At 31.5% G+C, this 25,642-nt stretch overlaps 1 protein-coding gene across 1 annotated transcript; it reads left to right on the top strand.

Moving 5' to 3' along the window:
- The first annotated feature begins 1,516 nt into the window (after positions 1–1,516).
- On the top strand, positions 1,517–16,847 carry LOC129807974 (uncharacterized). The gene is made up of 4 exons (XM_055857602.1): positions 1,517–1,825; positions 11,199–11,436; positions 15,681–15,814; positions 15,883–16,847. Exons 1-4 carry the CDS (start codon positions 1,741–1,743, stop codon positions 16,185–16,187), a joined length of 762 nt encoding a protein of 253 aa, XP_055713577.1. The 5' UTR covers positions 1,517–1,740; the 3' UTR covers positions 16,188–16,847.
- The last annotated feature ends 8,795 nt before the right edge of the window (positions 16,848–25,642 follow it).

Below are 25,642 nucleotides of genomic sequence, written 5' to 3'. Positions count from 1 at the left end.
CGGTATTTTTCACGATTTATGATATAAATGAGCCGCAAAATTACTTGTATTTTCATTGCTGCTACGTAGAGTCGAAAAAGAAGTGCTGAATGTATTCTTTGCATATTATTGCTCAAAATAATCGAGTTTGAACTTTTCCAAGTGGGTGGCGAGAAGTGGTTACAGAACTGGCGAAAAGTGGTAAAAATAAAAAGTGGCGATAAGTGGATACTCCACCCTATTTTCAATTGTAAAAATTCCTTATAGGGTAAGTGTACCAAATGTCGGCATAATTGCATTTTAAGGAGTGTTTCTTGAAACCTTGTAGATAGTTTATCGTCTTCGTTTTCGCTAAAATCATTATTATAACATTTTAAAATGAATAAAAATATAGACATAGCTTGGGGTAATGTTGCGGCCACCTTGATTCTCATACGTATGAGAATCAGGATATCCTTGCCCTTCCGGAATTCCTGCAAAGTCTATTTCACATCATCTGGTTTATGGAAGTGACATTTTTTGCTTTTTTGCATTGTATAATCTCCAGCGTTTGCAAGAACTAAGAATGCACGGAAATTTGAAGATCAAAAGTGGTGGCCGAAATTACAAGCTGGTCGAAATTTGGTACACTTATCCTACATGAGGTTTTATTGAAAAATAATGAAAATACTTAGACGTTTCTTAGTTATTGAATTGCTCAAAATCCACGCATTAAATACGCTTGATTGGAAATAATAGAGATTCTGTTAGAAGTGTAAATTATAACACTTTTAATATCTGAACTTCCTGCATATTTTGGTCGGATAAAGGTAGTTTTTTGACTCTGACAGTTTTTGCAGAGTATCAACCTAAAGGGTGATCGGATGGAAAGTTCATGTTCAAGAGCATAAATTCAGCTTTGTAGGAGACAAACTTTCTTACTTGCAAATTGTTATTTGAAAAACTGTGTGAAGGATAAAAATGGATGTTGTAAACGATCTGTATATCAATAATGGACAAATGGATTAACAAAAAAATCTCTAAATGGTACTTAAACAACCATTAATCTCACTATTTTTTGAAGGTCTGCATTTCCACAGCGTGGAATTCAGGTGTTTTTTTTTCAATCTTCATCTCAAATCTATGTCTCGAAGTAATATTACTATGGCACTTTTCAGAGAGAAAAAGCCATAATTAATTACTTCTTTAAATTTTGAGATATTCAGACAGTCTATTGAATTAACTCTCATCACTAGTGGGTATTATTTGGAATTTATACTTGCTGCAGAAAAAAATCTTTTTTTTTCGATGGATGGGGCGTTTTTTTCTTTGCCAAAACCACAAATAAATATACCTGTAAGACAAACAAATGTAATCAGAGATGGATCATTTAAGACATTCTGCACACAAAAAAAAATCCCAGTGCAATTTTCCAACATGAAAAATTGAAGAAAAAAATGTAATCACATTGAAGTTTAAAACGAGATAGATGGAAAACCTGTAAGATTCTCGAGTGTGAGTTTCCCCTAGAAAATGCAGATTGGAGAAAAAGTGCGGATCTGTTGAATGGTGAGCACTGGTCACAGTGTCTCTTGTATATAAAGAGAAGTTTGTCCAGAAAGAAATCAGTTTGACTTGTGGATACCGGGCTCTCAACAAGTATTTTTTAAAGTTATTTGGTCGTGGGGTATTGGAGTTTGTGGAAATTATTTGTAGAAAAATCATCTACAATTTTATCTCTTACAACTTTCCTCTTGACTTTGTGCACGTGCTAAAAGAAAAATGAGAAATTTCATAGAAGTGAAATTTTTCATAACCGTGGGAATTTTCCTCCTTGGACTAATCAATGGATCATTTGGAAATTTACGTAAGAACAGGAAAAAATACCCTTTTTCACCTCACAGAACTCTCTTTTTTTTCTTGTCGATGTGCAAAAATTTAAAAAACTCATTTGTTTAATTACTTGTGCTATTGTGTTAGATTTGTTAAAGCCAGAAAAAATGAAGAGATCCTCTTGTATTTTTTTCTTTTAAAGTTTTTATTCATTCGATGTGCAAACAGAGCTGAAGACCAATTATGAAATGTGACTGTTTTTTTTTTGGATAATAGCCAATGAAGAGAATAATATTTTTCCTTATTCTTTTTTTATTCTTCACTGATACTCTAGTCAAGGTCAATTAATTGATGTGAGAAACTTTAACCGTATATTTAATAGCCTATCATTTGTATATAATTTTTTTTGTGTAAAGATATAATTGATTGATTTCTCAGATCTTAAGGACTAAATTGCTTATTTGTGAATCAGGTTTTATATTGTGTTATGATTACCACAGAAAGATATTTATAAATTCAGTTAGATAAAACAACTTCCGCGAAAATTATTGTTCAAATGCTATATTAGATTACAACATATTATTGCACATTATCCGTTAGAGGTTAACTTAATTCTTTCTCTGTCCGTGCTAAAAATAAATAAAAAATGTTAACAAAATAATCACAGAGAGTGTCAACACTTGAATAAATGGGTGCGTTAGAATTTGACAAAGAGATGCTTCGCACTAATGAAAAATTTGAATAATATATTATTGTCGTCGCTATTACGTTGATGCGAATACATGAGCTGAATATTTAATCAATAAAGTCATCCGGAGCCTCTCCACTTTGTCCAAGTTTCTGACGTCTCAAAGTATAGTTAATAATATAAAGATTAAAATGAAGGGAATTTGAATTCAACATGACTAAATCAATTATATATATATTATTTCTTTCACTTCATTTTGAAGCACGGAGTATTTTTCAGCAATTGCACAAGTTAATAGCTTTTTTTCTCATTCCGGATAATGATGGGATAAAAATGCCGCAATAACCTTGGATGGCATTGCGATATAAATATTGATTTCTGATACACTTAAATAAAGAATTTTTCCTTTGGCAAATCACCAATCTGTATATTATGTGCATATTTGAATGTTTCAACATAAGATTGTACTTCCGTTGAGACTAGAAATACGACAAGACATAAAAGAGCTAAAAGTGGAAGTGATCAAGTTTTTCTGCACAAAAAAAAACCTGTAATCCAAGTATTTTTTATATTTAGAGATAAAGTATTCTGGAATGGAATTAATTCTCTTGAGACTAGACATAACAAAAGTCATACAAAGTTGTATCTTATTAAAATTAAGCATTTTATGGGCTACGCACAAAGATTTATCAAATAAAAAACGCATTGTATCAATCATTTACCATAATTTTCAATGAATTTATTTGCATTTCTATTACTAAATTATTAATAGACTTTATTATAAAAAAAATAATTTGTTAACAAATCGGTTTAGAATTGAGAATTCTATTAAAAGAAACCTGAATGTAAAAGTGACATAAACCACAAATCAAAATTCAAGATCAATGTCAAAGCTGTCAAATGTCTTGACATCTTGAAATCTTAGACACAAACCGTGTGGATTTCGAGATTTCTAATGCTGAAACGAATATTTAAAGACTCCAAAACATCAAATTCCTTGTTTTCTTGAAATATTCCTGTTTTTAGCCAATAAATTAATTCGAAAATTTAAGGTTATAGGGTAAGTGTACCAAATTTCGGCATAGTTGCATGCAATCGCCAAAGTCTCAAGTCTGAAATGTAATCTTTAATGGAAATTGATTTTTTTATTCCTTTTACTTAAGGAGTGTTGCTTAGAACCTTGTAGACTGTTTATCGTCTTTATTTACTCTAAAATCATTCTTAATACATTTTAAAATGAATAAAAATGTAAACATAGCTTTGGTGCCCTATTTCGGCCACCTTCATTCCATAGTTCCATGCCCTTCAGGAATTCTTCCAATGCCTTTTTCACGTCATCTCGTTTGTCGAAGCTACATTTTTTGTTATTCTTTTGCATTGTATAATCTCTAGAGTATGTAAAAACTAAAAATTCATGGAAATTCGAGGAACAAAAAAGGTGGCCGAAATTGCGAGCTGGCCGGAATTTGGCACACTTACCCTATTACACATTAACTTAAAAATTAAATATGTTGTACACCTAATGTTGATTGAGTACGTGAATTCTTCCAATGTATTTTTTAAATAGTTTATTTATTATTTAGCCATATAAAATAGAAACTGATATAAATAGAAACTTTAACATTTAAATAAACTATATTCTAACCTCAAAAACTTTACTCATCTTGGATATTTATTACGTTTTTGGATTATTAATTCACAAATATATGGTTTAATGCTTTTGAATTATAACATGGTTTTGTTGTATATGTGAGGGATGATGTACTTTACTTCTAGGCAATATTGGAAAATGAAGAGTAGTGTATACGTTGGAAAGTCGGACAGTTCGTAATGTCGGACATACATATTTTTAAGTTAAAAAATTTCCTTTAAACTTATCAAAAATTCTGGTAAATAATCTTCAAGGGGACTTTTAAGAAAGCAAAACTAAAATTGCCTAATATTTGCTTTTGAGAAACTATTTGAAGATGGTTTAGGAGCTATCTGACCACTCCAAATCATCAAAATCGGATTTAAATAAGATTTATGTCTATAAAGATTCTAAATGCCTTCTTGGTCTAAGAATATCCTTTTGAGACATTATTCTCAAAAGTTCGAGAAAAGAAAAACAATTTCCTCGTAAAAGAATTCTTAAGTGAATTTCGTTTTTCCTAAACATGCTACGAAGGACTTCATAGATTTTCAAATAAGCTCAAATTCATAAAAATTAGACTTAGTTTTACAAATTTTCGATAAAGCTTTTAATTGCGTTTGAGAAAAGGTTTCGTTTGGGGATAATTCTCTGATTTGGCCACTTCTTTTACTAAAACTTAGCTACACTTTCGACACGTAAATAAAGTCTCTTATTAATTCTGAATGCCAGGTAACCTCAATTTATGTATATGCAATTTTGTATTCACAATTCTGTTCTTGGTATCCCAGGGCCTTCCTTAAACTATTGCTGACTAGGCCTTTCACCCTGTATCCGCCACTGACCAAAGGTAACTAATTCATTGCTTTTATTGGCCTAAATAAACGTCAAAAAATCGATACTTCTCAATAGATCCCCTGTGATCTTTATCGTTCATCGTACAGAATTTATTTTTAAATTTAATTTTGATTATTTGAGAGACAAAATTGAGCAGTTTTGCCTGATTTTGATTTGAAACTGTATCAGATTCTTGATCAGATTGAGCACTTTGAAAAATTCTAGCCTCGAAAACCCTTTCTTTTTACGACTCAATAGAGTTTTAAATGACACTGCATTTAAATCATTTGGGAAACCAAATGATTCAGGTCTAATTATAATTTTTCAAAATTTGGATTTAAATCATACTTAAAAATATTTTAAGTTAATTCACAATTCCTATAATAACCTCTTCACTAAATAAGAAAATTTGGCCCATTGTTACAAAAGCTTTGATCATAAAATACAACCAAAGTATCAATCAAACTGAAAGCTCTCCAAAATATTGCAGAAATACATGTAGTTTTCACTTATGTTGCCAACACATCATGTATTTTATGTTAAGAAATCTAGCCAAAATATAGTCGAAATCGGGGTTAGATATACTTTTTTTCACGCACTCAAATCTTTTTTCTCTTTAAATCTCTGAGTTGACATCAGCTAAAAACCGGTGAACCATAAGAAATTTGATGCGGTCATAAATTTTTCAGAGTCTGCAATCTTTAAATTACAATTTATAAATAAAAAAAACTTAACAACCGCCAAAGTTCAAAAGAAACACCGTATTAGTGATCTTCTAATGTCGATGCACTTTCGCTGGAATTTCTTCATCTGGGCACATTGAAAGAAAAAAAAGCTTAGATGACCTTTAGTGTTGTGCCATAGAAAAAAGAGTCAGCCTATATCTGTCCGTTTTACTGAATGAGGTGTAATTTGCGGAAATCAAATTAATATACGCAAATTTATTTAAATTCCAACCACATGATAATGCAGTCACACATTCTTTTACTATCGTGACACAGTCCAATAAGCCAATAATAATGAGGTATAGAGTGCTCTTTTTTTTTGAGAAAGCGTCGCGTATTATTACAAAATAGTAATACTCATATTCAACGCAATCATATTACACATAAACGAAAATATTATATATAATATAAATGTTTGTCCAAGTGGCTTTTCATTTCTTATTCACTCTCAGTTTTTTTCTTAATTCTCTTTCTCTTGCACCCAATTGCAGCTTTATCAGTATGCTACATGAATATATAAAAAATACCAATCACTTGCATTCGCTGGCCTACAAAATTACCCTAAAAATCACAAATGACAAAGGGAAAGACAAGCAGTTAAAGAGTCAGAGAGTTTAAAGTCTAAATGATTTCTGTAGAGGAAAGTCGAGTTATTTATCACACCTTAATATACTTTGCTAAGCGTATTCAACAATTTAATAATTTTCGAACCATAAGTGATCAGTTAGGGGAATTCTGTAAGGGCCTTGACAGACATGAGGATTAGCCGAGAGACGGCTTAGCGTAAATATATTAGAAATAATGGTTAAACTACATTTCCATTATTTTCCACTAAGTCGTCTCTCGGCTTAAGTCGTAAGTGTGTCTAGGGCAGGCCTGAGCTAAAATAAAAGCCGAAGTGAATTTGGTGGTGCCAGTTGGGAATTCTTCGAAGTGCCGCGAAAATTCACGTAGAGAAAATGAGAGGTTTTTAATGTGAAAATTGTTTAATTCCTTAGAGTTAAGTCATTTTCACTAGAAAATCCTTTTAATAATTTATTTGAATACAGTTATTTGGGTTAATTGTGAATAATTGTCTATATTACAACTAAAACATTGGGATGAAATTTTGAGCTGGAAGACTCACATTCTCTTGAGCTGTCTCAAAATTCAGGATAGGTTTGAGAAAAACCCTTTTGTACAACACTATTTTGATTAATAAGGAATGCAAAAGTACATATTAGAAGAAGGTACACGACCTGTTAATAAACATAAAATAAAGAAGAAAATATTTTGTGGCATTTTAGAGATTTTTTGCAACCGCAGCGACGCCAGACGTTTGTCAAGTGAGTTATTTGTGTCTCTATCTCTCTCTCGAGTTGAATTGCGCGAGGAAGCTTGTCATTTGAAATGATATTTTCTTTAAATTTCTTCATATTTCCACAAGATTCAAGTAAAAGGGTGTTTAGTGAACAGCTATCCGTCTTCTGCCAAAGATATCAAGAAGACAATTTATTTTTATGAGAGTTTTTCTTTCTATTATGTCTTTTTGACGCAAAAATATTCATCATGGCACCGTGACGTGAATAAGCGGGATTAGTGTTACCAGCACGTCAATCTGCAATTTCCATTAGAACTATTAACACAAAATTCCCGATACTACACGACTTTTAATAAGCACAGGTCTGGTCTAGGGCATAACACTCTAGCAATGTCATATGACAAATTGCGATCGAATCTCTTAGAACAGAGGTGTGCAAGAACCGTTGAAACCGAATAAACGTCAAAATAAGTTTGTTCTGGTAGCGTTTTGACCATTGACGTACATGTTTCATTTGACATTTATTCGGTTGGAATGGTTCTTTCACGCCTCTTAGAAGAGCATTTTCGAAAATGTGATTCTGTAACTGTTACATTGTCAAAAGTCACAAATTTGAGATTTCTGACAAATGACAATGAATTTTATTAAACAAATCAACTAAGACGCACTAAATTTGCATAATATAATTAAGTAAAGAGATTTAATTGGGAAAAAAATAAATAATTGCATTTTCGAACTTATGTGGTATGAGGAAAAAGCTTGATTGACATTGTTAAGTTTCGAATTCAAGTGTGACAATATTACAAAAATTACAAAATTTTGGTTTCTTTGAATTGTAAAATTACGTTTCGGACGGTCCCACGTGAGTTCCCAGTCATTCTTCCTATTTGTTACGTGAGATATGGATATGGCTTCTTGCCTTTTCTCCATTTTTGTTTAACCCTTTAAGGACGAGTGGAACACCAGTGTCCCATAAAGAAAATAATTTTTCCTGACTACCTAAAGTTATTTTTTCTTATGTTTGTACGTAATTGCAAAGTAGAAGGTTGAAGGAATCTAGAATATTTTTTGCAAGTCTCTATTTATTTTCTATGTAGTAAATATTTAAGCTCAAAAATCGCGAATTTTTAAATTCTCAAATTCATAATTGATTTTAATTATTTTTTATACTTCCAATTTTTTTAAGCAAAACCCTTTTAGCAATAAGCAAAAATTGCTTTTAGCATAAGAAAAAAATGACTTTAGGTAGTCATGAAAAATTATTTTCTTTATGGGACACCGGTGTTCCAATCGTCCTTAAAGGGTTAAAGGAAAATCTAGGATATTTTTTAAAAGAATTCAGCTATTTGATATGTAGTAAATTTTTAAGCTAAAAAATGGCGAATTTTTATATTCTTATATATTTGATTTTAATTATTTTTCATACTTCCATTTTTTTAAAGCAAAACCGTTTTGGAAAAAGAAACTACAACATTCATACGTAATTTTTTTTCTTTAGAGCAAAAATTATAATTCAATGGTATCGCCAGAAAAATTACTTAAATATTTGGGCTATTTTTATCCCTATCGTTCATAGAGGCAAAAATACACCAAATCAGACTGTTGGATTTTCTAAAGTTAGATGTAAGACTTTACTGATTTTGTTCATCGGTTTCATTGGTCAGCGAAAACTGTCTCGTTGTTAAAGGGTTAATTTCTCACTAATTAATAAATATAATTATAGATGAGAATACCACTAAAACACAGCTAATGAATGACACTTCAATGTGAACAAAAAAAATCGTTCCGCACTGTCACCAGTTTGACAGATTGATAAATATTTTGTTTTAAAATTTTATCATAGAGACGCTTTGTACAGTCGAGTTCCTCAAATTTGAACGACGGTTTTATTCAAAATGTAAAATATGAGGTTATGTAAAAGAAATTTTGCATGGAGTCTGAATTGAATTATTTTTCTCTGGTGTTTTCTCAACATTGTCGTATTATATCAATTTCCTTAACAAATTTTGGTTATTTAACAACAGATTAAATTGATAAAATTCTCTAAAGGTATTTTCCTTAATTTAGGAATAGTGAATTTTACATGAATTCCGTTACATTTTTGAAAATATTGTTCAAATTTGAGGAGTGAGAAATGTCATGTATAGGGGGAACTGGGGCAGTAGTAAACTGGGGTAGTTGTAAACACTGTGATTTTTTTCATTAATTTTAAGACTCCAGAGGATAAAACCCATAAGTATTCATAGATACCATGGGGATGTATTTCCACAGATGAATTGGTCAATAAAATACTAATACTTTAAAAATGTAAAAATATTGATATTTCAATTATTTTGGTCATTTGGATTTCCACCTGGAAATTAAAAACTCTGTAAAATAATCGAAATGTAGCAATACCAGTTCTTTCCTACATCTTTTAGGATTATATTTATGCATTTACTAGACAAATTGAGATTCTCATTATTTCAAAGGAATTAATAATTGGTCAGAAAACAGCATTTGGGGTAGATGTAAACAGGCAATTTCAATTTCACAAAATGAGTAGGTAAAAGAGCGGGAAATTGACCTTCATGCGAAATATCTATAATTCATAGATTACGAAAAAAATTAGTGGCGTTGTGTTCAATAAAAAGTCACATGATGTCAAAATATGGGGAAAATCCATTGAAAAATGTCTTTGATTTGCATGCTTTTAGTTTTTTTGCTATTTTAATTATTCTTTGCAAAAAGTGTAGTGATTTTTTGAATAATATACAGTCTTTATATATCTCTTAAGTAATTTAAATAATTGGAAGTGGTGCAAAGTTAATTTCAAGGGTGGAAAAAGGGTGTTTACATCCTCCCCAGAAAGTGTTTACTTCTACCCCAGGTATTTTGTGAAAAGAGGAAAATGCACAGTGACACAAATTTTATTTTTATGGAAAACTCAATTGTTTTCCAGTATCCGTATTACCCTCGACAAATTGCCTATACCCAAAGGTAAAATATGAGCTAAGATTTTCCAAAAAATCACGGTGTCCTTGGAAAATCACCTCAAATTCGCATCTATCGAAAATGGTTACATGTGCCCCAGTCTCCCCTACCCCCCAAATGTTCAAATTTGAGGAACTCTTCTGTATATCGAAAAATTGTAATCAAAAATCATGAAAATCACTTAAAAGATCAATTTAAAGATTCAGTTTTGTCTGTTATAAAAAAAAATAAATGGAAAGGAGAGCATGGCAGAGCAAATTGAAATTGAAAGCCATGTTATCAATGCTATGATCAATTCAACAGTTTTTTTCAATTTAATTAATTTATTTAATTAAAAATCATTACAATGGGAAATCTTCATAGTGTGAACACTACAAAATTTTATTCAATTTTCGAAATTTTATTATGGAAATTTAATTTGAAATTGAGATGCATTCACTGATAATTTTTTCTTTAATAAAATACTTACTTTTGTTTGTGAAATTTAATGTAACTTTGCACAACTTCTTTTTATTATTTTTGAAAATAGTTTTTTATATTGCGAAAAACTAATGGTCGTTTACAGAAATTAATAGGGGAACATAAAAAAGATATAAGAAACGTGAAACTCGTCATGCATGGTAAATTTTATTTTATAACTTACATCAAGGATTGCAAATATCATAGAATAACAAATATAAGGTGTCTGAAAGAGACAGACCTTCCCCTAAAATACTTTTCTCAACAGTCTCTAAGAAATTATCAAGAGTGAAAGTGAAGAGATGATGAGAAGAGCGTGAGTCTCTTGCGCAAAAAAGAGTCATATGGTATCGAACCGATTGAGGCGATTGAGGCAGGTTGTGAATTAATTATAACACAATCAGGTATATTATTTACTACTTAAGGAATCTATGACGTATGTGCAACATATACGGTTATATTGCATTCGAATCGACAATAATTCAATAAGATTCACTGGAAACCGCAACCTTCGGGGAAGGAGACGATCGAAGCGATATATGAGAAAGTATCACGATATTCATAGACAAATGGGTCCGGTGCACTTGATCTTGATTTAGTGTGCGATCAAGAGAGTATTAAGAGAGAGAGGAAGTTGATATATGTTCCAAGTAGCTGGATTTATGACATATGAGTTATTATGCAAAAAATAGCGTATACAATAATCTTAGAAGAGCGTCATTTCCGCACATAACACTTGCACTGATTATTATAAGTTGGTGACAAACATCTTCATTGTTTAATTATTTCCCATAGCCTCAACAATCAAGACGTGCTCAAGGAATCTTCCACGACCCGAAGAATGCATTATTGATGCTGTTGAGAGAATTCGACCTGATTTATCAGCAGGAAATCTTGGTGAAAATTTCAAGACTCCACCATTGGAGCCCATGACGATTGAAAATATCGAAATGCACCGTGGTCAGGAATTTAGGGCTACCTTTACCAATCTTTTAGTCAGTGGTCCTAGTCAATTTGTCGTGGAGAAACTCAAGTAAGTTGATCTATTAGTTTCTGGTAGATAAATATTCATATCATTTTCAGATCAATCGTTTAAAAAAAGCTTCTTGCAATTAATATTAATACACTTTGCGTTTTAGAAGTGTTCAGAAATGGTGCTACACTCAGGGGTGACATTATCTTTGAAAAATGCGACCAGTTTTAGTGTAAATTTTTTCCAGTTTTCGTACACATTTCACGAGATATCTTCAAAACTACGTAGGTTGCCAATTTGGGGTTTTCGGTTGCCTCTTCGTTATTAAATTAGCCTTTATGTTGTATTAGTATTTTTTGCTAATTCACTCTATAATGACAGAAAACAGCTAATAAACTCAAAAGTTTTTTCGGCTCGCTAGAAACATTTGGGAAACATAGGAAATGTCATGCCCCTGGCTACACTAGTTTTGTATTAGGAGGAAGTGCGGCCTACATTTGAAATTAGGCTTTTATTTTCTATTTTTATTCAAAGGAATTAAAGCTTAGCAATTTAGATACACAATTGGTTTATAAAAAGCTCAACGTTACAGGTACCACACTGCAAAAGTGCCCCCCATCCCTCTATATTAATTTTATCTATGCACGTGTATTTAATTTGTCTGTCGTCGCCTTATCTACAATTACCACCCTCATCAGAAAAACAGAAGTAACCGCTAATCGTTAATTGTACAAGCTGTAATTGCATTAAGCTGTAATTAATTAAATCAGCAATTACTATTAAACCCTAAACCAATTATCTATAAATAAATTGATCTCCACACTAAGGCAATCTTATATATACTTTTAAGAAGAAATCTGATCTCATGAGATTGTGAGTGTTTTTTTGCACTTAATTCTAATGCATTGTATATTGTGTACAAAGAATTATCATTTGATAATACATTGATACACTCAATTCTAATTCTGGCTAGAACTGAGGCAGAAAGAACTGCTGCCTCTGCTCAGGATTAAATTCTCATTAGGCGACTTCTAAGCCCTTGTTGAATAAAGGAATAGCCGACGGTGGTGGAACTGAGCTAGGTTTTTCAGGACAATCTGTCCTTCCGGTGAGCGTCGGAATCTGTTGATCAAATCGTATGAATCAAACATACAATTTCACAAGAGCTTTCGAAACTTATCGTGTCTTCCTCAGTGATTCTTGGTTGGTATTTTCTTTCTTTTGAAATACATTTCAAGTAAGATAAAATGAGGTAATTTGGAACCATTTACAATTTGGGACACTTCAGATTTTCTCACTGTTTGAGATAAGCATAGAAAAAACATTAACCGCAAAATAGATGACAAAGATGATTAATAAGAAAAAAAAAACATATTTCTTCCTTTTGAATCTCTAAAGCAATGAGAAAATCTCAAATGTATCAAATTGTAAATGGTTCCAAATTACCTTATTTTACCCTTCTTGAAATTTATTTCAAAAAAAAGAAAATACCAACCAAGAATCACTGAGGAAGACACGATAAGTTTCGAAAGCTCTGGTGAAATTGTGTGTTTGATTCATAGGATTTGATCAACAGATTCCGACGCTCACCGGAAGGACAGATTGTGTTGAAAAACCTAGCTCTAAGCCCTTGGGATATGGGGACATCCTATATTATTGACTATTCTATCTACTTTACCTCTTTCTGGACCATAACACAATCAACGAACCAAGTTTACGACATTTTGATTAAAAATATCTCAACTCAGGAATTAATCAGGCTCCTGCAAAGAATTATTCTACATTAGGACTCTTAAATTCTAAAATAGATTAAAAAAAATAGTCTGTCTCAAGTTATTGATACCTTCAATATGACAAAAATTACCATCTATATTTTAAATAGAATTTTTGCCATTTTTGTTTTTAATAACTCATTTTAATAAACTCTTTACTACTGGAAATTTAAATTTAAAAAAAAAATTCTCTAGAAATAGGGTAGAGTAAGTTATCGTTGTTGAGGGTAACTTTGCACTTTTTTCCGCTATTTTTCTATTTTACCTTTTATAAATGGTGGTTAAAATGAATGATGACAGGGCCACCGTCTTGATTTGACGTTTCTGTCCGACATTTTGAGTACCTCTCAAAACCTAAATCTCGTCCGATTGATCTGAAATTTTAGTATGTTGTAGCTGGTGTCAAGACTTTCTGAGAACGTATTTTATGTTCCAGTCTCTGTTAAGCATTTACGTAGATCACCTAGATAAACAGGCTCAAAGTTTAAAATTTTGAAACATTGACATTTTGGCAGTCATTATTTTTTAATCTTGAATATTTGAGACCTAAATGAAATGCCTTACTTACCATTTAAAAAAGGTTGAGGCTTTTATTTTGTAAATTTATTTACTCTTATTTATATAATAATTTAGTAATGTATTTACCATGAGAAGAATGACGTTTCCATTTTGAGTAGCGAAAAATTTCCATTTGGAGCAGGTTTGGAATTAGCTTAATTTACCGTACCTATATTTGCATTTTATTGATCAATTACTGAAACTACAAATATGCTTTTGAGGACGCTTGTACATTACTTGGTACATGACATATCGCTATATATATACCATATAAGAACATCAACAAGTGCTCGAATTCAAGAAAGTATTACAGACAGCAGAGTGCAAAGTCACGCACAAAGTCGGCATCTTTGAATTAGATCACCTTTGCAATAAGGCTTTTTCTCCTATTTTTAAATAAAATTAGACCTTTTCAAGATGGAATTTATCTCTACAAACCAATTGAGAAGCTAAATGATGATTAGGCGCAATCCCATTAAAAAAATAGGATAAAAATGCCCTATGTCAAAGGCAGTTCAATTCATAGGTACCCCACAGAAAAAAATATTTCGTCAAATTGTTTGTTTCTGATGTTTCTGATGTTTTGTTCTGAATGTTTCTGAATTCCTACTAAAAACTTACAAAATGCTTGTAAATCGTATAACCTACAAACAAGTTCGTAAAAGTTTGTACTTTTTCACAAACATTGCTTGTAACATGATCTCTTGACAAGCGTTTTTTGTTCTTTTACAAACACTTGCTCGTAAATATTCGTAAATTTTTTCATTTGTTCGTAAAGTTTTGCTAGACAAACAAAAATGTACGAACAAATGTTTGTATAAAAGTCAAAAAATGCTCGTCAAATGATGAAGTTACGAACAATGTTTGTGGAAAAAGTACAAACTTTTACGAACTTTATAGTGGATTTTTTACAACACTACAAACTCATAAAAGTATGTTTCGTAAACTTGTTCATAAATATATTTCATATCATTTACTGGGGTCTTACAAAATGCTTGTAAATCGCATAACTCACAAAAAGTTCGTAAAGCTTTGCAATCCGGCAAATGAATGCCTCTACACAGAAAAAATATTTTGTAAAATTGGTCGTAAATGTTTGTGAATTCCTATTGGGGACATACGAAATGCTCGTAAATCATATAACCCACAAATAAGTTCGAAAAAGTTTGTATTTTTTCACAAACATTGTTCGTGGCATCATCACTTGACGAGCATTTTTTGTTCTTTTACAAGCATTTGTCCATACATTTTTGTTTGAATGACAAAATTTTACGAACACTCTTCTGTTTGTTTAGGAACATTTATGAACAAATGTTTGTAGGGGAATGTAGACATGGTTCGCATAGAGTGAACCTTCAAATGATGCGAATTTTCTCTTTGTTTGCAAAGAGCTGACTTACCAATTCTCAACTAGCCTAATGAACTTAATAATTATCTATCTTATGGCTAAAAAATGACGAATTAGCTCTTTGCAAACAAAGAGAAAATTGCGTTGTTTGAAGGTTCACTCTGTGCGAACCATGCCTACAATCCCCTAAGTGAACAAAAAATGCTCGTCAAGTGTTCATGTTACGAATAATATTTGTGAAAAAGTACAAACTTTTACGAACTTGTTTCTACTCTGAAAAAAAAATATTTTGTCAAATTAACAAGACAAGTTTGTAAAAAGGATGTTCTTCCATACAGAATATGGAAAAGTTTTGTCAAATCGGCGACCAACTCGATCTTGTTAAAAGTTTGTCAAAAGGGTGTTTTTCCATATAAAATGCAAGAAAAAGGTTTGTCAAATTTGTAAATAACATCCTTTTGACAAAATTTCAACAAAATCCATTTGTTCCTTTAACAAGACATTTTTCACAAGTATTTTATAAGTCTCTAATAGGAATTCACAAACATTTACCAACAATTTTATAAAATATGTCTTTCTGTTTATATCGAAAAATGTTTTTTCAATATCACTCAACATTTTTTCAGAGCTGATATCAATAATCTCGCCTTTGATTTCAACATTTTCCTGCCTCAGTTGAACTTCACTGGAAAATATGCCCTGAAAATCCGAATTCTTCTACTGGACATTGGTGGCAAGGGAAATGTTCGCGGAACACTATGTAAAATTAATTATTAATTTATACTACTAAGAATATTGCTAAAGTTTATTAATTAATTTTTTTCCCAGCACGCACAAGAGCCTCAGTGAAATTGCGGGGGAATAAAGTAATGGAAGATGGTGTTGAACGTGTACGATTCAATCGATTGCAGGCCAAGATCAAGATTGAAGATCAGAAAATTTTCCTCGATAATCTCTTCAATGGAGATCCAGTGTTGGGACAAGTGGGAAATCAAGTGATAAATGACAATTCCAAGCTATTCCTCAGTGAAATTATTCCTGGTTTGGAGAAGAGTTTGTCAAAGACATTCCTCGATATTGCTAACAATATTCTCAAGAATTCCACATTTGACGAAATGTTCCCAGATACATAAATCTACCAATAATCTCTCGTCCCACTCAAATAGCAGCAAAAATAACAATAAAAAAATCACAGTAAAATACTGTGCAAAGTTCGTTGAAGATGGGGAAGAAAAAGATCAAATTGCAATTGAACAATTTTGCTATTTATAATTTTACTTGCAACAAGTAAAACAATTATACTGACAATACTTTTTTTTATGAAAAAAAAAATTTCCTGATGTCGATAGCATACCTCTCTATAAGATTAAAATTGTCGATTATTGCTGCACATCTCATGAAGAGCAACAGAGACGATTTATCACAATTACGTGATGCACAAATTGTCATAATTTTGTTCTTTGTCATACAACGCAAGAAAGTGGAGAGAAATAAAAATTCCCCGTGTTGTGATAAATATAAAACATAGAGTATTAAAACATTTATTTTTATTACTATAGGTGCAGACAGGTTTTTTTTTTCTTAAAAAAAAAGAAGGTTTACCAAGAACTTTATATAAGACAACTTAAGACAAGTCTCACAGCTTCCCAGACATCACAATTTATCAGAAGAATTGTATGACCTTGACTCAATAGTTAATAAGTATAAGGTGATTTAAAAAGAAAACAAAATAAATAGGGATTGTTTATAACTATGTAATAATCAGGAATAAAACTGACAAAATATTCCAGTGATGCTGGATGTTGTTTTATTTTCAAAAATCACTTTATCACCAAATACCACAATTCCCTCACAATTACTGCTTAAGAAAAAAATCCTGATGTAACTGACCATTTAAAGTACAAATGGAGAGTATTAACACAAAAAAAGAACCTTATCGCAGTAGAGAAGAGAAATTAACAAATAAATCAAACAACACAACTCATTATCTCCATTTATCAATTATATATTCTGAAATTGAAAAATTACTCTTGTTGCATAATTTTAAACTTCCTAACTCTTCTTATTGCAACATTTTTTTTGTCCCTGATAACCTTTATCCCCTTTTTTTAACATCTTTCAACATTTTCTCATTTTTCACACACCCGATAATTTTAAAATGTACCTTTAAAAGCACCAGAAGATTATTTCCAGTGGCGCTTAATAATGCCACTGCACAGTGGGGCCGCTCCATACAAAATGTGGGCAAAACCCTAACTCTGAGGCAAGAAGGTCATAGGTAATTTGGGGTCTCTGAATTCATTTTTGGGCATGAAAATTAAAAAATTATAGGGGAAAGGGGGTAACACGTACATAGGGCGCTTGAACACCAACAAATCATATTTAATAGGGCAAACGGTTAGAGATAGCGACTTGGGACCTAAGAAGGACCTCCCCATAAGTCGACCCAAGGATCGTTAAAATGCCCATCATTTTCCCCCCACCGCTCCCCTTTCCCTCCAAAAACCTATTTTTGAGATTACTCGAAAACGCTTCGAGCGATTTTGTTAATTTTTGTATATGTTCTAGATATTACCTGGCCGGACATTCGCCCATGCACGGAAATACCGTTGCACTATTTCTAAAACCGGGTTTTCAAGGTCAAATGCTAAAAAGGCTCTAGAGAGCGCATTTATCAACGGAATAGTGTCATGTTTGGGCTCGTTGAAAAGGTCTTGGAATTTCCGACAAAACTGAACCGATTCCAATCGGTTATGAACCGGTAAAAAACCGATTCATAAACGATAACTAGTTTTTATCCGAAAATTCATTGTTTTACTCTTCAGCCATTTTGGGAACCTTTATGCCGATAAATCACACAATAAAATCAATAAAATTCATTCTAAAAAATAAGGCCAAGTCCGCGCTAAGAATTTTACTTTTTTTATTTTTAGTTTTAAAAGTTACATTACTTAATTTAAGAAACTATTTCTTAAAATATCTTATGCCTTTACGTGGGTCAAAAAAACTAAGAAAGCTCATATTCTCTAATATTACTATGCAGGATAATAAAACTTAATTTAGTTCAAGTTTTTTATGTAAAAGTACAAAATTGAAACTATATTTTTGAAATTTTTATTATACATGTAAAGTAAGTTTTTCTTTGAAAAAAAAAAACTAAGTGTGTGTTGGGTAAAAATTTCTCATAATATTCAGCTGACATTAAAAAATCAAATATTTTCATTTAGGTAATGAATTAATTTCGTGCTTTAACGAAAGGTTTTTGAAAAACCAAAATTCAAAATTCTGGGAGTGAACAAAAATTACTATTTTCCGCGTATAATATCAAATTTTGTCTTGTAAAATAAGTTGTGATCAGGGGAAGAAAATAACTTATTTCATGTAAAAGTTTAATTCAACTGCTAACAGGAAATATTTGTTTTTTATTGTACTTCAGATGAATTCGACCGTAAAGTAAGTGTTACTTTTCAAAAAAGACTTCGAAAACTAGGTCTCAACGCCTGGATTTTTATTAGTAATGAAAATTTCGGAAACGTAGTCTAAATGTTGTACCCTTTTTATGCTTAAGGTGGTACCCTAATTTTGGGGGCTAGAAGTGAATAGCTTTTCGCGATGGTTTTGGAAGACACAAAAACGACCAAGCTTCATGAAATTTTTGGATGTTTATAGTTTACACGTATTAAATGATCAAAAAATGTATAAAAAAGAGGATTATTGAACAGTTTAACAGTCAAAGTAATTCCGATTAAAAGACTAATGCCCAATGCACAATAACTTTTCTTTTGTAAACATGTTATTGACATTTAAATGAGAGTGAGTGAGATCTAAATCTAGTCATCTCGTTCACTTTAATAGAAAATTTTGAAAACATATTTAGAAACAAAGGTTATTGTGTACTGGGCATAAATGTTTAAGATCACGTGTTTTGAAGCGAAGATCGCTTCAAAACACTTTGGGATTTTTAACCTTTGACCTTGAAAAATCGTTATTATGAATTATTGCACAGCAGAGGGATAAGGAGCTCCTTTGAGCTATGGGGCTAAATTGATATATGATTTTTTCGCCTATTCCTAAGTGAGGCTGATTTTAATAATTATTTTATTTAGATCCACAATTGCCTTGTCTATCCAAATTACATCATATTAAAACCCAGTTTCCTTTCGAAATATGCGAAAAAAATCGTATAACAATGCAGCCCCACAACTCAAAGTAGCCCCACCTCCCCCTATTTTCGTATATGGATGAACATACGCCTAGGTAATCTCTAAAACATATCCAAAAAATCGCGTGACGCGTTTTGGAGGGCAAGGAGAGGGGTGGGAGGAAAAAGAGGGAAATTTTACTCATCCTTGAGTCGATTCATGGGGGGTCTACCCAAAATACCAAGTCGCTATCTCTAACCGTTTGGCTCTAGAGCTGTAGAAGACCAAAAGGATTACATTAAAAAATGAACAAAAAATTTAAATACACTAAAATTTCCGATTTTCACTAAAATATTTTCCTCGGAGGTTACAAAGTTAAAATATATTATATATTATATACATACATTTAATTCAAAATTATAGTATTATTATAGTATTATCGTAAATTGCTCTGTCGGTGGAGTTTGAGTAGGAAAAACCTCACTTTTGGTGCGCATGGTCTCAGAAAATGGCCTGGGAAGGGGAAGGTCCTTTGCGCAAAAATGCGCAAAATGAGCTTAGTATCTCTTTAAAGTAGATTAAAAATAGAGAATAATTATGCTATTTAGAAGTGCGGCAAGTAGCGGCATCATAAGTAGAACCTTTGATGAATCTTAGGAATTGATAATTTGTGTGCTTTATCGTAATAGAAATCCTTGAAAATCCTTACAAGGATAACTTAAAATGATCATATTCAATTCAGTGGTTCGTCTTCTGTATAAATATTTTATAATTTCTCCAGAAATATACACTTGGCCGTACCATTTAGGTGCTTGAATATGTCTCTGAGAAGCCCAAAATGACGAAAAAATTCATAGAAAAGGTGACTTTAAAAATTTCTGTAGGCTACAATTTTCAACCAATCTTCATGAAAATTTGGGAAAATGATCTTCAATTAATGCCAAATGAAATAAAAATAATTTTGGTGCAGTTAAAAAAAGTTGAAAAAATAGGTTTTGGCCGCCACGGCCCCATTGTGACTGTGCAAATAAGTAGGGGGAGGCTTTGAGCTTTCGCACACAAAAATGATGTTCAAGTTCAGTGATTTTTTCTGACTACCATGCAAACCGTATGGATTCTCCAACTATGCCAAAAAAGTCTCTAACTTATAGGGTTCACAATCCCACCTCAGATAATTCCAGAAAATCCTCAGATTTTCCTCTAAAGGAAAATGAAAATTTAATGGCGATTTGTGCGAAAGTTCAATCAAGTTTCCATCTTCGCACACGATTCACGTCATCATTGAACACCCTATTTTTACCTTAAATTTTGCACTGGACTCTAAAAGTTGCACATCATTGTTTGAAGGGAACTCTAATCTACTTGATTAAACTTTTCTGAGACATATTTTCATGACACTAAAAACCACTTTTTTCCTTGATTCCATGGGGATTTCATTCCAGGAAACGGTAAGTAAACATAATTAAATTTGGACAGAAAAGAGATGACAGAGTCCCAGCTGTACGGAATGCTCGAACTCATGAGATAGAGCTCTCCGTGAATTAATTTTTAGCATGGTCTTTTGGTACTTACTAGAGCGATTAAATTAATTAAAAAAAATCACAAAATCATTTCAAAATAAAAAATTGGTAAAGAAATGGTAATTCTGGAATGTTCTGGCACGAGTTACAAGCATAAGGACAAATAAAAAATTTAAAACGAGAAAGATAAGTAATTTAACTGATTTCAAGACCTTTCCAAAAAATCCAAATTTAACCAAATCGATTGAAAAACAGGACCTTCAAATTATAGTTAAACTTTTTCCTTTAAAAATTCAAGATGACGATTTTTGTAGGTCAGAGGTATTTTTATACAGTTTGGATGAAATTTTCCCCTTCACCATCTCTAAAGCATCCAAAAATTTAAAAAAAAATCGTAGGAGCCGTTGTTAAAATAAAACAAATAATATGATTTTGGAGGGGATTGGGGAAAAAAAACATTTGTTTATATTAATTTGAATTCAGCAAATTAAAATACTGAAATTGCTTAATAAATTCAATTTTATTGCAGTTAAACGAGTAGTCTTTTAAACCAAATTGTTCTTATTAAATTATTTCACTCATAATTAATAATTATTTGTGGGAAAAAATAAAATAAATACAGTGATTTAGTTATAAACTTGCATGAAGTGAAGCTTCAGCTTAAGGAATAATTTGGTAAGATCCTCCAAAGCAATTCGAAGGAAATTGTTATGCCAAGAAATCTACTTTGGGATGACTTCATTCAGATTTTCAATAAGACTGTATGAGAATCATTTCATAAGTCCCTTTACCTACAACTCTTTCTTCTGGCGTTGAGGATTCTGAGCCATGAGATTGATAATTCTTAACTTCATGAGACGAGAGGAGAAATGGTAAACCAGCTTCTTGAAAACAGAGAAAATTCGCATCGTTTGAAGGTTTACTGTGTGCGAACCATGCTTACATTTTCTTAAGGATGTTCAAATCCAGTGGATACATTTTCTAAGACCGCAATTAATTTCTGAGCTAAAATATTGGGTCAAAAAATTATGAAATTGGCTTACTGCGTATGACGCGTATGCTGTGATCCTGAAAAAGTTAAGTTGTGCTGAAAGTAGGTGAGTAAATATGAAATGATATCAATGATCCATTTCACTGTCCCATCCTGCCATCTCAAAGTACAGAAATAGAAGTTTAAACAAATTCTCTTAATTTAAATAACTCATTCTTCGAATCCCTATAATCAATCAATACTAGAAGTACAGTAGAGTCTCTCAAATCTGAATCTCTCAAATTCGAACGCCGTTTGGATTCAAAATGTCAATTGTGAGGTTATGTTAGAAAGTTCGTATTTTTAATGAATGAAAATCATATACAGTAGACTCTCACTCAATCGGCTCTTTTTCAATCGGGCGTCAAATTTTGTTGACAGTTTTCACGCTTAATTTTATGAAGCTAATTTGCTCAAATTCGCTGTAGTTCTTCCTATTTTATCGTGATTCTTTATAATTGAGCACTTTTTGTGGAATTTACAGAGGCTTTGACGCTAAATTCTATCGCTAAACCGGATGACATTTTACCCCATATTCACGATTGAGAAAAAGTCTACTGTACAGTAGACTCTCTCTCAATCGGGAATATGGGGCGAAATGTCATCCGGTTTAGCGATAGAATTTAGCGTCAAAGCCTTTGTAAATTCCACAAAAAGCGCTCAATTATAAAGAATCACGATAAAATAGGAAGAACAACAGCGAATTTGAGCGAATTAGCTTCATAATTAAACGTGAAAATAAAATTTGTCGCCCGATTGAAAAAGAGCCGATTGAGTGAGAGTTTACTGTATATGTGCTTCTTCCTGAATGTTTACATACATTATGGTCGTGTAAAATGAAAAGGAAGTATGTTACCACTAACTAAGACTTGTGAGAAAGTACGGGAATTTGATTCAAAGTACAATTTAATCTCACACAAATTTCGTTAGTTTTGAAAAAAATCGTTCGAATTTGGGAGGTGAGAACTGTCAAAAATACCCCCCGAGCGTTCGAATTTAGGAGACTACTGTAATAATTATCTTGAAGCAAAAATATCCAAAGTCAGAAATAGAGTGCTTTCGATGTTTACAATTTAGCGTTTTACAATTTAGGGACTAGAGCTTAAATAGGTTCAGTCTGATTCTCGAGAATATTTAGCCTGTAAAATGTGGCAGTAAAAATTATATCCCAAACTGTAATGAACTGAGGGCTTAGGTTCGTAGATTAGAGATCCTTTGCATAAATTTATTCTAGCCCTGTAACTAATCCTTTACTGTAAAATTTTACAGGTCATATACCCGATGATCCGCCTGATCCTAAGACTGATTTAAATCGCAAGACTACATTATCGGGTTTTGTATTTGGAAATTGAAAAAAAAATACCCAGGAAATTTATTTCTCTGTACAACTTTGCCGAAGATATTTTTTCTTTAGCTCAATAAGAAATGCGCTTTAATTAAGTTGATCAATATTGATATTTCCTGTAAGAAAAATATTTTAAGTCTAAAAACAGGGCCTCCTAATGTGGGTCTAGGCTAAAGTGATATAAGTTAAACATAGTGTTACAAGTTGGACAATTCGCCGGTACAAATTGGACATGGCTTTGTTCTTGATAAATAAAGTACAAAATTTGTTTTAAAGCACAAGGAACCAAATTATAAAACTAAAGCATTAAAAATACACAAATAAAAATGAAGTACTAAATTTATCGAGAAAAACCCTGTCCAAATTGTACCATATTGTCCAACTTGTATCACTTTACCCTATTTCAAATTATTTTGTTATTTTTCACCCTTTCTCGAATCCCATGAAACTTTTTACGTTTCAACAGTTTCAATTTAAAATTTAATATAGTTTTTATTTAAATTTCAATTTGTGACTTTTTCACAGTTTCCTCGGTTGTCACTTAGGAATATAAACTCTTTCTGGTATTTCAGATCTCTAATAAAGGGTGATTTTTCCTTCTTGGAAGCTAGTTTTATTTGTTTTTACGAACTCTGTAACTCATCGTAGTCCAATAAAATCCACAAATTATTGTTCTTTCTTTTATAATCTTAAACAATAAATCACAGAATACCAAATATTACTAATTCTTGGTTCCTTTTTTTCATCGTTTTTGTAACATCAGTCGAAACGTTAAATTCAATATTCTCAAATATGAACTGTTTCAATCTTCCCTAAAAGGCAACTCTTTATAACTTATATATTTTTTTAAATTATATTTTGAAAAATTTCTTATATATCGCTCCTTGGAAATTACAAGGGGCCAACTCATTTTTTGGCGATTTTGAGGTTTTAATGCACTCAGACAGAGAATTTAATAAAATTTCAGATGATATGAGTCAATAAATTTCTTTATTAGAAAAGTTTTTCAAAATTTTACTCTTTATGATTGCTTGCGCGATTTTGTTTGAAGTCAAGGAGCACAAAATAGATTTATCGTTCAAATTTTTGTGAAACAAGGGACTAACTCAAGCAAGTTGATCCCGTGTCACTCTAATTTCATGAAAATTTGCACATCATTTAGAATGACAAAGAGCTAACTCATAAAAAACATATTTTGAAAGGTAAAAATATGTATGTTTCGATGTTTATAATAAGGTTCATACAAATAGAAAATAATTGAATTGTTTTTATTAACATACTTAATTGAGATAATTATTTGTACAAAGTTGAATATTTCATGCTGTCTCCTGAAAAATGGCTCAGATTGAGTTGGCCCCTTGTAATTTCCAAGGAGCGATATTAATTCCAATAGGAATTCCCTTTTTTATTTACAAACACTTCTGACATTCAATAAAAATTGATTCTAACTATTTTCTCAGTGTATGAGTGTCTGCAAATATTGATACTTTTGAGCTCTTATACATGTGTACTCATTAAATATATACTGATACTGATTGATTTTAATTATTTGTATTGAATGCATTTCTATGATAAGGATTTTGTCATTCTTTTCTCTTGTGTGAACGTCTATGATAAGAAAAATGAAAGAAAGACAAAAGGAAAAATATATATTATAATATTTGGCAATTTCACAATATCTTAATATTCAAATTTAAAAAGGATTACTTTTTTTAATTAATCTTTTTGGGAAATTGAATCAATTATCTGATAAGTTTATTATGTAAATAACCTCTTGCCATCTTTATTAGTCTTCTTTTATGCCCGATGTCTAGCAGGTGGCTAGCATCGATACTCCTTTGATAAAGGAAAAGAAGTAAGGTAATGAGTTGATTAGATTAGATATTTATTTAGGGGAAACTGGGGCAGCAACGAACAAGGGGTAGCACCGAAGATAGATTTTTATTTATAAATTACTTGGGCATGTGACGATCATTCTTCAGTGCACAGTAAAAATATTAACACTATTATAGTGTGTAATTTTTCACACCACTATTAATATGTTAAATTTGGAAAAAGTGTTTAATTTAAAATTGTTTAATTTAAAGTTGTTGAATTTCAAGATGTTGAATTTGGAGTTGAATTTTTATGTGTAAATTAAAAAATTGTTGAATTCTGTTTATTGTTGAATTTTCTTTTCATTTCGAAGATTTTGATTTTTTTGCCTTTTTAGACATTTTTATTGGTTTTTCCTGTACTCGGGATACCCCTAATGTGAAATGATTACATCTGATGCTCGGATCTCCACGATATACTTATTATGCATATAAATATTTGATGTTCTATATGACTTTTGCCCAATGAAAAGCATCTCGACTGAAGTATAAGTCTTAATTGGAAATTCAGCAATTTTTACATAACTTTTTGTTTAAAAATTCAACAACTTTTGTCTCAAAATTCAACAACTTTTGCTTAAAAATTCAACAAATTTGGTTGAAATACACAAGGCTTCACACAATAATAGTGTTAAAAATTATGATCAAACTATAATAGTGTTAATTTTTGATCATGT

This window comes from Phlebotomus papatasi, chromosome 3 (assembly GCF_024763615.1).
Source record: "Phlebotomus papatasi isolate M1 chromosome 3, Ppap_2.1, whole genome shotgun sequence".
Lineage (NCBI taxonomy): Eukaryota > Metazoa > Arthropoda > Insecta > Diptera > Psychodidae > Phlebotomus > Phlebotomus papatasi.
This window is presented reverse-complemented; position numbering and strand designations above follow the sequence as displayed.